At 42.2% G+C, this 12,940-nt stretch overlaps 1 protein-coding gene across 1 annotated transcript; it reads right to left on the bottom strand.

Annotated features, from left to right (window-relative positions):
• Positions 1-9,310: 9,310 nt before the first annotated feature.
• On the bottom strand, positions 9,311-11,157 carry LOC115096079 (piggyBac transposable element-derived protein 3-like). The gene has a single exon (XM_029610623.1). The coding sequence runs from the start codon at positions 11,063-11,065 to the stop codon at positions 9,311-9,313; it is 1,755 nt and encodes a 584-aa protein (XP_029466483.1). The 5' UTR covers positions 11,066-11,157.
• Between the last annotated feature and the right edge of the window lie 1,783 nt (positions 11,158-12,940).

The raw sequence follows: 12,940 nt of genomic DNA, 5'->3' as shown, positions 1-12,940 counted from the left end.
AATGTTAGACATAGGTTCCCATGAGTTATTTTCTGGTCCATAGCCCTCCCATGACAGGAGGTATTCCCATACTCTGCCTCTCTTCCATATATGAAGTATAGCATCTACCTTGTACTCAATGTCCTCTTCTGCATCAACAGGAGGGGGATCTGGCGTCTTGGTGCTGAATTTGTTGAGAATGAGCGGTTTCAGTAATGAGACATGAAATGCGTTATGGATCTTCATTGCTGGAGGAAGTTTGAGACTGTAGGAGAGATTGCCCAGATGTCGAAGGATGGGGAATGGTTTGATATAGCATGGAGCGAAGCGAACAGATGGCAACTTCAATCTAAGGTGCTTCATAGACAACCAGACCTTATCACCAGGCTTGAAATTTGATATATCGCTGACCAAGAGCTGGGCATGACTATACTCAGTGGTTAAATTAATGTGCTTGATTCTAACCACAAGATATAGCTTGATACCCTGTCTAATGCAAGTTGTTGATTCATATTTTTGTAAACCTGCTAATGAAATATAGTCAAAAAAGTATATTCCAATGCCAGACAAACTGAAGACCCAGTCAAAATATGCTGATCAATTTGAAAAATATGGAGGTGCTCCATTCAAAACATGTGTCTGCAATAGAAGAATTATGATAACCAGCAAAACAAGAACAAAGAACTATCTAAATGCAAATCTTGTAATATAAGAGTGCTTTACTTTAAACAGAAAGTAGGTCTTCAAGGTGACTCAGGAGGTTAGTAACAAAAGATTAATCTTTTGGGATTACTTATTTTTAGAACCTAATAACTTGCTGGATTAGAGTATGTGAAGATACACAATCTTACTATCTCAAGCAGTCTCCCTAGCTCTTTGATGGTCATTTTTTTGTTTATCTTGTTATCTTCCCTGCTGTGGCATGTGCATGAACTTGTAAGTTTTCAATTCAACCAACAAAAAGAGCTACCAATATTTTTAAAAAAACAAAAAAAAAAGATACTTGAATGTGTTATTCCAGTTGTATTCATTGCCATAGGAATTGATAAGTAAAGTACTTCAGTTGGGGCCTAAGAACTAATGGGCATTAACATTAATGCCTACATTAAATGCTTAAAAGGACATTAGGTAATACATATATTTGAAGCATACTAGTACATTTATTTATTTATACACTTTTTTATACCGGTATTTGTGAAACACTTCATATCGGTTTACATCTTAAAATATTCAAACCAAAATATAAAACATTATGTAAAATACAACTATTTCTAAAATACATCATCATTCTTTAAAAATACAATCAGTTAAAATTTAACAAATTCCTAAATATCTAAAAAATAAATCATCATTAACAATTAAGATGAGGAAAGGGGAATGACCAGTTTAAAAAGCCTGTTCAAAAAGCCATGTCTTAAGGGTTTTTTTTGTTGTTGTTTTGCATGCATGTTACCATTACTACCGATTCCTCAGTGGTTCCCCACAGGTATTAATGCCTAATAGTCATTATTAATGCTGGGTAAATCTAGTGTTAATATATATGTGGGCTTATATGGATCACATAGGGTAGGAAAGTTAACTGCACTTCAGGTGGTATAGTTAACTTTCTTAGTAGCGGCCTGAATTAACATGTGCCCATTGACCCTCCCCATCAGAAATGCAGGCTTCCACAACCCTTGGACCACACAGGTCAGTTCTCTGGGCCCACCACTGCCTGCTCCCCCACCCCCTCCAAAAAAATAAAAAAAAACAATAAATGGGCCTCCAGGCTCTAAAAAAACAATCCCCCCCCCCCATACACATGTACAACTGGGACCAATACAAGTCTCTGTGTCCTTCTGAGCATCATTTTCCAAATATAATGATGGGTCTTTGGGCTCTTCTGTTCATTCAACACTCATTCAAACACAGCTACTGCCTTTTATGGCTCAAAGCACCTCCCGAGCATTTAGGTCAGAGTGTCTGTGAAGCCATTTTGGATTTCATCCAAAATAATTGGTGTCTAGGTATTTCCCTGGCCTGGAGGTCCATTTGGAGATTGTGGAATCCTTGAGGTCTACATACACACATGAGGTAAAATAATACAAGAGCTAAGCCATCATTATTTAGTAAGTCAAGAAATGTGGGAAGGAGAATAGTTTGCTATCTCTTGCCACATTGTCCTTGCCCTATATCAGAAGGTGAAGGAGGAGAGACCTGATTGGATTAATTGAGTGGGTCTGCTGGGATATGGGCTGTCTAGGGAGTGGGGCTATCAGATACTGAGCTGCTACCTTCTCTATTCTATGTGTTGGTGGAGGTCAGATGTTGTGGTTTCTGAGCCCCCATCTACACATATGTTGTGAGGGTGAGAAGGGAGGTATTTTGGATGAGGACAAAAGTCTCTCTCTATTACTCATGTTAGAGGAATTGAGATCTACAAGTTCCATCATCTTATTGCAGGTATGGGAATGGAGGCCTGGGGCATGCCAGCCCCTTCAGCTTTGTAGTTGTTGTTACCAGGGAGTGCTAGGAGAGCGGTCCCCATTAGATAGAGTGTGCCCTTAGGCCCCTGGCACAATCCTACACCAAGGGTAGGTGTAAATTGGGTGGCGAGAGGCAACCCGACCCCTAGCCGGACCTGCATGCCTCTGGGACCAACATGTGGAGTGTTGGTGATGAACAGTCCTCTGACCGTTCCCTGCCCTTTCAGACCTGCTGCTGGAATGGCAAGAGGCAGCAGGCCGGACTCAGGGCATGGGCAGATGAAGAATCAGGAACAGACAACAAAGACTCGGGAACCACAGACTGTAGACGTAGACTCTAAAGCAAGGTACTGTAGACGTAGACTCTGAAGCAAGATACTTTAGACAGACTCTGAAACAAGCAGGGAGGTTCAGACATTGGCACTGTCCCTCAGGGCGCCCTACACAGCCAGTATGACTGATCTGGTCACGGACCATCCCGTCCCATATCCGCAGGAGCAGAACCAGCGCAGGAAAGGAAATATGCTGCATAAAGTAGTCCACGGTAATATACTGCACACCGGCAGTCAAAAGCGAAGTACTGCTGAAGCAGGAGGCTGCCCACCGGCAGTCTGAAATAGGTTACTGCACACCGACAGTCAAAAGCAGGTTACTGCACACCAGCAGTCAAAAGCAGGTTAAAACATCAGGGTTAGGAATAAACATCAGGACGTGCAAGACACCGGACACCAAGCTGAAATAGAAACAAAGGCCTGACGGCGTGCTGGAAGAGAAGACATCCAGAGAGGTGTAACTCCAATGCAAGGCAAAGCATGAGTGCTGGAGCAAGGCTTTTATAACCCAGAAGCAGGCAACTCCCTGGGAGGAGTCCAGATGGTCTGTCCCTCGCTGGCGCTATAAGAGTGGAGAGGAGCCGAGGGCCCGCCCCTTAGGAGAAGGGCATGGACCACACCAGAGCATCCAGGCTGCAGTGGAGCAGGCCTCGAGTAGGCCCCGAACAACACCGAAGGCCGCCCAGGCCATGGAGCAGGATCCGGACAATTGCTCAGGTGAGGCCCTGGCTTCGGAGCAGCCTCCAGAAAAAGGTGAGATGCCTCCTATGGCGCAGCTACAGGAGGAATCCTAACAGCAGGCAAGGGGAATTGAAATTTTTGCTGTTAACCATTATTTTCCTTTCAGGATGGTTATCTGGGAGTTTTCAAGACTTTCCATGCTAAATAAAAATCTAACACCAGGTCCAAGGCAGGCGTTAATTGTTGGGCTTTTATCAGGCTCACAGTAAACAGCAGATGGAAAGTACAAAACCAGATTTTTTGATAATAACCTTTTTTTTTTTTTTTAAATTCTTTCTTTATTAAATTTTCAATAATTCCACAACAAAAATCAACATACAAAATACACCTGCCCCCATATCCTTACGGTTCCCACCTTTTTCCCCCCTCTATTCCCCCAATACTGTTTCCCCCCCCCCCCTCCCTACACACACCATCAATCTTCCAGCCTAAATAGACAACCAGCAGTATCAGCTCCCATGTGTCTCTGTCCATTATATTGTGAATAGAGTCTCTCCAGAATGTTTGTACTGATAGTTTACCACCTTAAGAATCATATCCCTCTTGAATGGAGTAAGGGACTGCCAAAATTTACTCCAGATTATGGCGCAAAATTCCTGCTTCGCCTTTGATTGCGAGTTGGCTGTCCATGTCTCATGTTGTAGCAATGTCACCAACCGCTGATGCCATTGACCACCCGTTGGTCTGTCCTTTGAAATCCATTGGGCCATAATCGTCTGTAGCGCTATCAGTAATGCTTTGTCCAAAAACTTAAGATCTCCCTCCGGCAGATCTTTTATGTCTCCCATTGGTAACCGTAATAGACAAAGTTTTAAGTCTCTTGGTATTGTGGCTCGTAAGATCTTTTCCAAGCTGGACAATACTTCTGTCCAAAAAATTTTCAACTCAGGGCACTGCTAATTTTAGTGCATATACATTAATATATTATTTGTGCTTTGTGCTAACCTGCATAGAGTGGCAGTCACAACCCTAAATAGCAAGTATGGGGTAACTTGCACTGAGTGATAGTCACAACGTTAAACAGCAGTAGTACAATAGGATTGACCATACTTAAAATTCAAACTCACTATATGGAAGCCAAATCTTTTTTACCACAGCATCACTAACCTTTGTGACTCTGGGGATTACTACATAATTTGGTAATAGAAAGGGGCCTAAGTGTTGGGTTGGGTATTGAGTTTGTGGGAAACAAAGTTGAAGATGGAAGGATCTGATATGCCTTACTAGTAGAAAAGTGGAGGCCATCACTTTGACAGTTTTCGAATATGTTCAGGACAGCAATGCGGGACAGGCAAATGCTTTGTGGGGAGGTGTTGGTATCTGGTTGCATAAGGGATTTTGTGTGCGCATATACCTAATATGGATGAATCTGTGTGGGCAGCCTGGATGGACTATTTTTTGGTCTTTTTCTACCATCATTAACAAAGATCCAAAGTGGTCCATCTAGTTTATTTATTTATGTAAAATCTTTTCTATACCGTCGTTAAGTTAAATACCATCACAACGGTTTACAGAAAGGCACAAAATTAATGTGGGTAAATGTATAGGAACATACATTCTAAACAGGTGCCATAAAGATTTGGTTACATAGTTTTATGATAAGTACTATTTGGTGAATGTGATAAATCTTGTCCATTTATACATGTATCATTTTTAATTACAAGTATAATTTTCTAAGCTGTACATTTATTCTTAAGTTAGCAGATATTCGACCAAGAGGGGTCTGCCGAAGCCTGCTGATACTGCAGCCCTCGGACTCAGGCCATGGGAGAGGTTGGTCTTCGGACACCAGGTCCTTCAGCTCCAGGTCCTCTGGAGGCCTATACAGTAGATCTCTGGTCGGATGCAAGGGAGCAATGGAATGGAACATGGCTATCAGGGCCTGCATGTCCTGAGAAAGGTTCATTATAGCAAAACCTGAGATTAACCTGTTTGCCAGAGCAGCACAAAGCTACAGGGAATACTGCATCATTGCTATGAGAGGATGCCTGGTGGTTTCCAGCTCCAGAATTTCATCAAGGAATGTCTTCCAAATCGGCAGCAACTCCCCTGGAGGAGCTGCCAGATTTATCTATGTCAGTCTTTAGTTCCCAGCAAGGCATTATACCCAGCAGCTGCTTCTAGAATCAACAAACCAAGCAAATTATTTGATCAGGCTATGCTCCCAGATATCTGCAACTAGTCATAGGTTGCCCCCAGCACCTGCAACAATCTGAAAGATCTTCTGCAAGCTTCTCAGGCTGAGAGGCTGGTTTGCTGGAGGGTGCTCATTGAATACAGAGGGGCTGGCACAGGAGGAGCAGCTGCTGAGCGAGCTTCCTCTTGCTCCCGATCGGATCATGCACGTGCCTCTTCTTGCTTCGCCACCAGTGGTATGGGGTCCACCGGCAGCACTCAAGGCCCGCTTTCTTCCTCTGCAGCTGGAGTTTTCGGATGTTGACCCGGAGACCCGGCAATTCATTCAGAATTCCGGAGTCTCCGGGCCAAATCCAAGGAGTTCCTAGATATGCCGCAGACCTTTTCTTCTGTCGCTGGCTCCGGGAGCGCTGGCGGCAATGCTAGGTTTGTACTTCTGCTGCTGGCTCCTGGAGCACTGGCGGCAATGCTGGGCCTGTTCTTTGCTGCCACACCGGCTCCAAGAAATGCTGGTGGTGTCACTGGCCTCTGTCACTGCAGGTCCTTGCTTTTGCTGGCAGGGTTTCCCCTACCACGTCACTGTTCTACGCCGCCGGCAGGTCCTTCCTGCCAGCAGCAATGGCATCCCTCCCCCTGTTGCCACCCCCCCTTAGTACGCCTCTGGCTAAAGATTACTTTTGAAACGTGAAAGTTCTGACTGCTCTTCCTTCTTGTCTGGATCATCAAGCGTTTATCCTGCAAGCTTTATTTATTTATTTTATTTTATTTTATTTTGTATTCTGTTAATGTAGTAACTACCACTCCATGCAGGTTACCCCTTATCTTCATTTCCATCCTTTAGCTGCTAGGGATCTTCTATATTTATCCCAAGCTCTTTTGAATTCCATTATAGTTCTCATCTTCACTAGCTCTACTAGGAGGGCATTCCGTGTTTCCTCCACCCTATCCATGAAGAAATATTTCCTGATGTTGTTCCTGAGTCTATCCCCTTGTATCTTCCTATTGTTTGTTATACTACATTTTACTATGTTCAGGGATCATCTTAATGTGAGCATTAAGGGTTTTTATTTTTTATTTATGCTTGTTTTAAAGCATTAAGGTTTTATTGCATAGCATGCTATCTTTAGCACAGGCAAAATGGCTTTAAAGTGCTCATTAAACCTTATTGAATAGGCCCCATATTGGGAATTGGTTTTTGATGTAGATGAAATACATCTGCTATCAATCTGAAATAAGAAAAAATAAAATGTGGTTTTTATTTTAACCTTTAGTTCTTGTAAGTGTACAATTGGTTCAATCTCTCACAATTGTGAATAGACCATGCACTATGTGCTAGATCTTGCCTCTCCTCTCATTATTTTCCTGTAATTTCAGTTGCCCCACACCCATATTTAGTCTCTTTTTGGATATCCCAATCAACCCTCTGAATCAACTCTTAAGGGAAGCATTTTTGTAGTTTCCTTTATTTATGGCCTATACTCTCTGCCATGCCTTGCAAACCTCTATTTTATCTTGCATTTCCCAAGTCACTTTACAGACACAGTTCTCCATCCTAGTCCTTCTTTGCCTCTTTTGTCATCCCTATTTCATCCACTATACATTTTCTATTCCTTTGCTGTGCACGGTCATACTGTTTCTCATTTTCATGTGCATGTATTTTATTGGTCAAATCCCGTCATGTTAGCGCAAGGTATGTTGATATTTTAAAGATTTTTTTTTACTTTTTCTGTACCAATGACAGACTGACAGAATTGTCCTTGGGAGAAGAAGGGGTCAAATTGTGGCAATTTTCACAGGTCCTGCCCTTCTGACAGCCTCGTGTTGCCACATTAACGCTGCTCGCAATGTCTGATATCATTTGGGATTGCTGGCACACTAAAAACTGCAGCACAGTTACCCTCATGGCAAAGATTTCTGTATTGAGCAAGGAAGAGTTATGCACCCCCTTCATTCCTCAACATGTCAGGTGGGGGGACCCTGCTGCTCTTTGGAAGGGATACAAGTTGGCTAAAGTGCCCTTAGCCCTTCATCCCCTCGGGTCAGCCTTGCAGACTGAAGATGTGGTAATAAAGATTGAAAACCAAAACTTAAGAAACCATTTTTAACAGAGTATGAAAGGTCTATATAATATGAAGGGGTGAATATAATATTTCCAGTGCATGCAATACTTTTTTTTTTCCTTATAGAAGGGATCAAGAGTCAAAAAGGATAAAAGAAACTATAATCATTTTAACTCATACACAAACTCAGACCTCGACATTTAGCATGATGGACTTTGCACAGGCACAAAATGCTAAGGGTTATGAGCTTATCCTTGAAATCTTAGATCGAAGTGAGTTCAACAACCTCTTTCTTATTATTTAATATGCAAGATTTCCAAACCTGATTGATTCATTTTCTTAATTGCTGACTCCTTTTGCAGCAGAGCAAATGTTATTTGTTTTCTCTTTGCGGTTGCTTTATTGAGTGGCCATCAGTCACATTGCCAGATGATCCCATTGAGTACTGAGCCCTCTCATGCATCTCCTCTCCCGTTTTCAGAGATTAATAAGCAGGCAGCATGTTTCTCTTCACATTTTGACAATATACAAATAGGAAAGGGACTTTAATATCACCCAATGCAGCTCTTACGGTGGTAACTAATTTTACAGGTAAATATTCAAAGGAGTTATACATGTAAATGTAACATACTGTCATAGCAATTATCAAAAGCCATTTTACCCATGTTAAGTGCACTTAACATGGGTAAAACCTATTGACAATTTAATGCCATATATTGTAGCAATTTTGAAAATCCCATTTACTCAGGTGTAATGCATTTACATATGTAAAACCCAGTTTTACATATGTAAATGCTTTTGAAAATCAGACCCTAAAATGTGGATGTTTGGATGATGCAGCTCATTCTCTGCAGGCTATAAGAGACCTGCTGTTAACAACTCATGCACCAGTATAATCATGTACCATATAAAAGACAGGTTGTATATTGTATACAAAAACATTTAACAATAGATATATGTCCTTGAATATAGTTTATCTTCCATGCTACAAACCTCAAAAAGCCATTCAAACTTCCAGTGAATACAGTATGTACTTATCATGTCATCAAGTGCATCCCAGGACCTTTTCACAGAGAGAAAAGAACATAAGCATTGCCATACTAGGTCAAACTGAGGGTCCATCAAGCCCATTATCCTGTTTCCAACAGTGGCCAATCCAAGTCACAAGTATCTGGCAAGATCGTAAACAGTAGATAGATCCCATACTGCTAATGCCCAATATAAAAAGAGAGTTTCCCCATATTTATCTGGTTAATGACAGTTTATGGACTTCTCCAAGAACTTGTCCAAACCTTTTTAACCTTTTAGATCCCGCTCATTGAAGGACTTATTTCCTGATACCCCTTTTTACATATCTTAGTTAACTAGACCCAAATATGGTATAAAACAATTTTCAAGGAAATCGGACTATGGGTTTTTGAGAAAAACGCATGTCCACTAGTGGAACGTTGGGATCTTCAGGAGTCAAAAAGTACTTTTTCAAAAATTCTTTATTTTAGGTAATTCTTGTAACATTTCTTTATTTTAGGTAATTCTTGTAACATACTGCAATACTACAGCTGATATCATACATAAGAATGAAAATTAGTCAAAAAAATCAAGCATGATAATCTGGAAAACATTTTTCATGTAAACGTTTACCACAAAATTTACACCACTTTTTAGTATTTTTGGAGCAGACAGCACATCGGCCTTGGGAAGTTGTGGACAAGAAGTGAGGCTGTGATGCCTTTACATCAGCACTTATGGATGCTGTAGGACCTCCTTTCCGGATGCGGTAGCTTGAAAGGCCACATTTCATTGCTACGGTAGATACTTCACGTAGGAAGTCCAAGTGGCTCATTGCTTCTTTTCCAAGCAGATGGCAGTGAATTTTCCAAGCTGCCACAACAGCCATGTTCAAGCCATTTGAAAATAAATTCCACCACCACTTTTTGGAGCGAAGTGTTGGGCGGTAAGCTGATAAAAGCCGGTCAAGTAGATCAACACTACCCATGCCTTGATTGTAAGCACCAATTATTTTTGGTTGCTTTATTAGAACTTTTTTCTTTTCTTTGAGAGAATAGCGGCTGGCTTTTTGAAGTGGAAATGGCTTCATCCAGTTGGACATGACTGTGACCACACTGCTGTCATTCCAGCGGACACAGATGATGTCTCCATCACCACGATAATCAAATTCCCCACGATCTTTCTTGCGCAGTTCTTTAGGTGCCATTAGGGGACATTTCCCAGTTCTGTTTTCTCTGACAGTGCCAATTGCTCGAAATCCCTTTTCTTTCAGTTCCACCATCAAGTTGTGTGATGTGAAGAAATTATCAAAGAAAAGGCAATGATTTCTTGGCTCTTGAATGACTGAAATCAAATCCGAAATTACTCTTGTACCAAGTGGAACTTTTTCAGTTTTATCAGTGCCTGATTCTTCTGGCTGATATTTGGCACCTGTATAAATCTGCATTGAAAATGGAAAACCATCTGGACTGCACATCATCCATATTTTGTATCCAAATCGAATTGGTTTTCCTCGAATGAACATTTTGCAGCTATGATGACCATAATATGGTACCATTGATTCGTCAATGCTCAGGCTTTCACTAAAAACACCTCCAATCTTCAAAAACTGAGCAGATAAATGGGTATAAAATGGCTCAACTTTTGCAGCTTTTCCAGGTGGTAGTTGCAAATTGTCAACAATATGAAAATAGATTCTCAGGTCCTCAAAGCGTTTTCTTGACATGGTTTTTGGCACAATTTGGTTGCTCAAATCTTCTGCAGTTGACCAGTAATGCTTTTCTTTTGGAACATGGTGATAGCCACTGTGCAAGAGTATTCCGAAGAAACGAGTGATTTCGTCAGCATTTGTGTCAATGCTTGCCAATTTCTGCCTGGCATATATATTTGTCATGTATGCTAATTCTTCTAAATAATCTTCACCCATAATTTCTATGAAAAGTTCAAATGGTGTGTTTTGAAGAAGATCTGGACGAATATCAGCCAACTTTGTTGGGGCATGCTCTTCCATTGTGGTCGTGAAATCATCTGTCTTGATCCATCTTGGCTTTGGCTTCTCTGAGTTTCGTTTTCTTTTGGTATCTCCTGATTCTTGACAATAGGTTGATAGCAATTTGTCATCCTCATCCACTTCCTCATCGCGTGACTCAACTGCAACTTCCACTTCACCACACACATCTGCTGGTACTTCTGGTGCTAGGTCTTCGTCATTGATATCTTCGATATCTGAGTCTTCTAAATTATCTGAAGGTGGTAAAATCACAATATCAGCTTCTGTAGCTTCAGAATCGCCCAAAACTTGTTCAACTGCTTCTTCAACAGTCAAGTACTTCTGAGTTTTCATTGTATTCCAAATTAGGAAATGAACAGGACCGTCGCGGAGCTAGTCTCGCTCGCGCGGCCCGAAAAGAGGACGGCGTCTCGGAGCTAGTCTCGCTCGTGCGGAGCTAGTCTTGCGCGGCCCGAGAAGAGGACGGCGTCGCGGAGCTAGTCTCGCTCGTGCGGAGCTAGTCTCGCGGGGCCCGAGAAGAGGACGGCGTCTCGGAGCTAGTCTCGCTCGTGCGGAGCTAGTCTCGCGGGGCCCGAGAAGAGGACGGCGTCTCGGAGCTAGTCTCGCTCGTGCGGAGCTAGTCTCGCGGGGCCCGAGAAGAAGACGCTGTCGCAGAGCTAGTCTCCCGCGGCCCGAGAAGAGGACCTTGCTCAGTCCTTGCATCCTGAGATGGAGGCCCAGGAGACAGTAAGATTCCTCATATGGTGTATGGGAGTGATAAGCCTGTGTGTATGTATGTTTGAGAGAGAGAGAGAGCATGGGAGTGAAGCCTGTGTATGTGCTTGAGAGACAGCATGAGAATGAGAAGTCTGTGTGTATGTTTATGCATGAGAGAGAGCATGGGATTATATGTAATTTACCATTTTTTAAAATATTTGTGAACCGTTTTTTGCATTTTATTCATTTTTCAAAAATGTGTATATTTTGAACCACAAAGATCCCAACGTTCCACATGTGGAACATGCAAACATAAATTGGTGCTGATCAATTTGTATCTTACCTACAAAAGAAAGATTTATGCCAACATGATCAGAAAACCCTTGGGAACTTGAATATATCACACAAGTCCTTTATTGACACTCAGTATCATACCAAAAGGAGAAAAGGTCAAACTATGTCAAAACTTCAGTTTTTGACCTATTTTGCATATTCATATCTTTAAGAGTATTCATCTAGGAACATCACATTTTTGGATTTAGACTGTTCAAGTTCTATACTCTCAAGCTAAATGGTTGAAAATTTGATTTTCTTTAGGTTTGGAGTAATTAAAATCATTTAAAAAAATGTTCCACTTGTGGAACGTTGGGATCTAAAAGGTTAAATCCATCTATGTGAGCTGCCTTTTCCACTTCCTCTGGCAATACATTTCAAAAATTAATTGCACACTGAGTGAAAAATACTTTTTTCCAATTTGTTTTAAATGTTCTATTTAATAACTTCATGGAGTGTCATCTCATATTTTTAATTATTTGAAAGATTAAATAAACGATTCACATTTATTTATTCTATATATTCATTATTAAAGTGTGAATTATAACCTTGAGGTCCAGTCACTATTGACATTGTTGAAATATTGAAGCTTTCACAAATCCAGATAAACAATATGCATAGCAGAATAAAACAACCGGATACTATCAGTGTTAATGCCTGCTTAGGGGACAATCTCCATTCTTAACTAGAACATAAAAATAAGAAAAATCATATATACTGCAACAATATATCGGGCGGATTTTAAAAGCCCTGCTCGCGTAAATCCGCCCGGATTTATGCGAGCAGGGCCTTGCGCGCCGGTGCGCCTATTTTCCATAGGCCGCCGGCGCGCACAGAACCCCGGGACGTGCGTAGGTCCCGGGGTTTTTGGAAAGGGGCATGTCAGGGCGTGTCGGGGGTGTGTCAGGGGTGTGTCAGGGGTGGGGCCGAACGATGCAGCGTTTTAGGGGTGGGGCACGGCGTTTCAGGGGCGGGACCGGGGGCGTGGTGCCGGCCCGGGGCGGGACCAGGGGCGTGGCCCCGCCCTCCGGAACCACCCCCGGGTCGGGTCTCAGCGCGCCAGCAGCCCGCTGGCGCACGTGGATTTACGTCTCTCTCCGGGAGGCGTAAATCCGTGGATAAAGGTAAGGGGGGGGGGTTTAGATAGGGCCGGGAGGGTGGGTTAGGTAGGGGAAGGGA

This window comes from Rhinatrema bivittatum, chromosome 7 (genome assembly GCF_901001135.1).
Source record: "Rhinatrema bivittatum chromosome 7, aRhiBiv1.1, whole genome shotgun sequence".
Taxonomy (NCBI): Eukaryota; Metazoa; Chordata; class Amphibia; order Gymnophiona; family Rhinatrematidae; genus Rhinatrema; species Rhinatrema bivittatum.
The sequence above is the reverse complement of the archived record's forward strand: the minus strand, read 5'-3'. Positions and strand labels throughout refer to the sequence as shown.